The 3369-nt window shown below is 34.6% G+C and overlaps 1 protein-coding gene across 2 annotated transcripts in view; it reads left to right on the forward strand.

Moving 5' to 3' along the window:
• Positions 1 to 3369, forward strand: part of LOC106877335 (lactadherin) — a 132226-nt gene that overhangs the window by 90043 nt on the left and 38814 nt on the right. For both annotated transcript variants that reach the window (XM_014926210.2, XM_014926211.2), the window contains exon 2: positions 1161 to 1366. In XM_014926210.2, coding sequence (XP_014781696.1) covers positions 1161 to 1366 — 206 coding nt within the window. The remainder of the gene's footprint in view (positions 1 to 1160; positions 1367 to 3369) is intronic.

A 3369-nucleotide genomic window follows, 5' to 3' on the forward strand; every position in this document is an offset into this window, starting at 1 on the left:
ACCAGGCCTTGTGCCTATAATAGAAAGGTTTATTAGCTACTGCCAATATGCTTCAGCCATTTTTTGACAAGGAAATAATAATTTTATCACCGCCAGAATCGTTTGAGAATCGTTTGTTTACGTAGTCAGCACTTACTGTATTCGGCTGAATGGACGTCAGTCATTGGTTGAAATTACAGAAATACGACAACTTTAACATGAAATAAGTTGCAATATAATAATTTTTCTTAAGAAGACTAAGAGAAAAAGATGTTTTATATGACACATTCTACCGGTGTCCCAAGTTTCAAAGTGTTTCGTTAAGAAAATACTGGCGCCCCCGTTTTGAACTAGATCCGAATGCTGTTCCAATGTAATTCGCTTTAAATAGTCTGTAACGCACAAACTTTGATGACAATAACCATTTGTTAACATTGACTGCGATTAAATTAAGCAATTCTCTCTGTATCTACATCCTGAGTAAAACGAAAAAGAAAAGGATTTGATAATCCGTATAAAGCATAGATACAGTGCTGCCACCAAGCGACAGCAATCAGCTCTTTGAAACCTTATAATATAGGTACTTTGATAACAAAATAAATCAAATTTAGCTATCAGCATAGTATGCTATCATGTGTTAAAAGGGAAAGTTTCTTTTCTTCGACTCCCTACCAATTCTAGAAATCCAAATAAACCATTGATGTATATCGTTTTTTTCTTTTTCTTAATCTCACAGCATATATATTATTAGCTAACTTTAATAATATTTTCTTCTGAAAGATATATATTATTAGCTTAAATAGTTCTGTTAGTTAACTTTAATAATTGTCTCTTGCTACGTGTATATATATTATTAGTTAATTTTAATATTTCTCTCCCATTATACATATATATATATATTGTTAATTTCTACCTTAGACTTAAGCTGTTGTTTTCTTCCAATAATTTGATATTTATACTGGATATTTTTGATATGACGTCCTACCATTTTAACGTTAAATATTTAATATTCAAATTGTCAAAATTTAATGGGTTTTTTACGATAAAATAATTGGAATAATTTCAACTACTTTCCTAAAATTAATTAATGATAATGCTTCTCAAAGTTACAAGATAACCTTTTCTTGAGCTCAACAAAATAGAAAATATTTATTGATATATCATTTACTTTTGTTTTCCAGTATGTACTATGGATGGACCTCTTGGCATGACTACTGGTACCATTAAAGATTTCCAAATCAAGAGTTCAAACAGTTATCCTCAGGTGTGGGACAAATACTGCCACGAAAAATATGGACGTGTTTACATGCCGAATAAATATGGATGGTGTGCGAAATACAAGTCACCATCTGAATGGCTGATGGTTGATCTTGGTGTTGCAGCAAAGGTATTTCATTTTATCATTCACTTTTTATAAGCTAAAGGGCGAGTTTTGGATTAGCTATCACTACCTCATGGTGGGTGGGGAGTGTCTTATATAATGAAGATTTCCCCCTAAAATTTAATTTTTTACAATTTCCACTCCAATTCCGTACCCTCTTCCTTAACCTAAAATAGTGCTAGCTATTTCAAAACTCCACCAACCTAACAACATGTATCACAATCAATATAAATAAATATTATTTGCTTGAATTCAAACAGCGATTATCTTAATCTTCTTTATGACAGCAACATCAGTAATTATTCAGAAGGTAAAAATAATGATGATAGTAAAAGGACGGAGGAGAGAGAGAGGGGGTGTATGTGTGTGTATGTGTGTCTGTGTGTGTCTGTGTGCGTGTGCGCGTGACTGTGTGTGCATGTGTGTGTGTGTAACAGAGTAAGAGAGAGAGTGATAGAGCGAGAGAGCTACGATGACAAAAATTTATACCACACTAGATTAATACTAAATTTATTGTATTTAATAAAATCTGTGTCATAGGTATCTACTTATTCTTGATATAAGAAATATTTTGGAAAAGTATGTGAATGAATAGTTGTGTGTAATATAATAATACTTATATGATAATGGCAGTAAATACATTTATGCAGTAATATTTCATCATTAGCACGGGGCCACGCTTACACATAATCACAGATTCACACACAAACACACATATAGCTTATATATAAATTTCAGTTCAATAATTCAAAAGAGGACACCATATTAACTGACATCTGTGATAAGCTTATACTGTTTCAGAGTATTATATACAGATGTAATTTTAATTCTTACCTTTAATTAGGATTTCATTCAAGTCATCTGGAGCACCGAGGTATTTTTGGTGCAGCTTATTTTTATCTTCAAGAAGTTTATTGATCTGTAGATCGTTTTCATCAAACTAGTCCCGAAGTTTTCTGTTTCCGAGACCAAGAACCTCAACTCCAACATTGTAAATAGTGGTCTTAAACTGAGCCCAAGTTGCTTCAAATTCCGCTTCTCCAATGGCATTTCTAAGATTCGCCTGCACCTTAGAATCCCTTAATTTCAACACATCAATACGTTTAGGGACTTTTATTCCTCCAGATCTTATTCTTCGCATGATGCGGAGTTTCAATTTATCGCGTATGAGCGTATGGTCAGTCCCACATTCTGCACCACGCATGACTCGGACAGTGCAAACATCTGGAAGGTCTCATTTGCTGGTGATAAGGCAATCGAGAATATGCCCATGTTTAGATTTTGGTGCGTCCAGGTAGTTTTATGATATCCTTCTGATGAAAAACAGTGTTGCAGACGATGAGATCAAGTTCAGTGCAGAGCTGAAGAAGACGGAGATCATTAGCGTTCATTTTGCCCAAGCCATGTCTCCCAAGTGCATCCCAAGTCTCATTATCGCATCCAACACGGGCATTGAAATTGCATTTGGAATTGAAATCATAAACGATCTGACATCATAGAAAACCATTATAGATTCACTGCTGCTATCAAGAGTAGGAGCATAAACAGAAATAGCAGTCATAAAACAATTGCATGATAGAGGAGCTCGAAGATACATAATCCTACCACTGAAACCAATAGGTTGTTCTATTTTGTGGATTAACTCGGTACGAATGGCAAAGCCAACACCCCCTACTTGTTTTTCACCCTTTGGTTTACCCTTCCAAAAGAACGTGTATCCAGCACCTGTTTCTGTTAATAGATTTTCATCACCCAACCGAGTTTCAGAGAGTATAGCAATGTCGATGTTATATCGAGCCAACTCCTTGGCTATTACGCCAGTTCGCCGTTCAAGGTTACTTGACCCTTCATGATCAACAAGTGTCCTGACATTCCATATACCTACCCATAATCTATATTTCTTGCTTGCATATTTTCTCCTTATATTCGGCTTTATTAAACCTAGGAGCTCTATCTACCCCTTTAACTACATCCACAAATACACACAAATCAAATAAAATAAAAGTAAA

This window comes from Octopus bimaculoides, chromosome 5, assembly GCF_001194135.2.
Source record: "Octopus bimaculoides isolate UCB-OBI-ISO-001 chromosome 5, ASM119413v2, whole genome shotgun sequence".
Taxonomy (NCBI): Eukaryota; Metazoa; Mollusca; class Cephalopoda; order Octopoda; family Octopodidae; genus Octopus; species Octopus bimaculoides.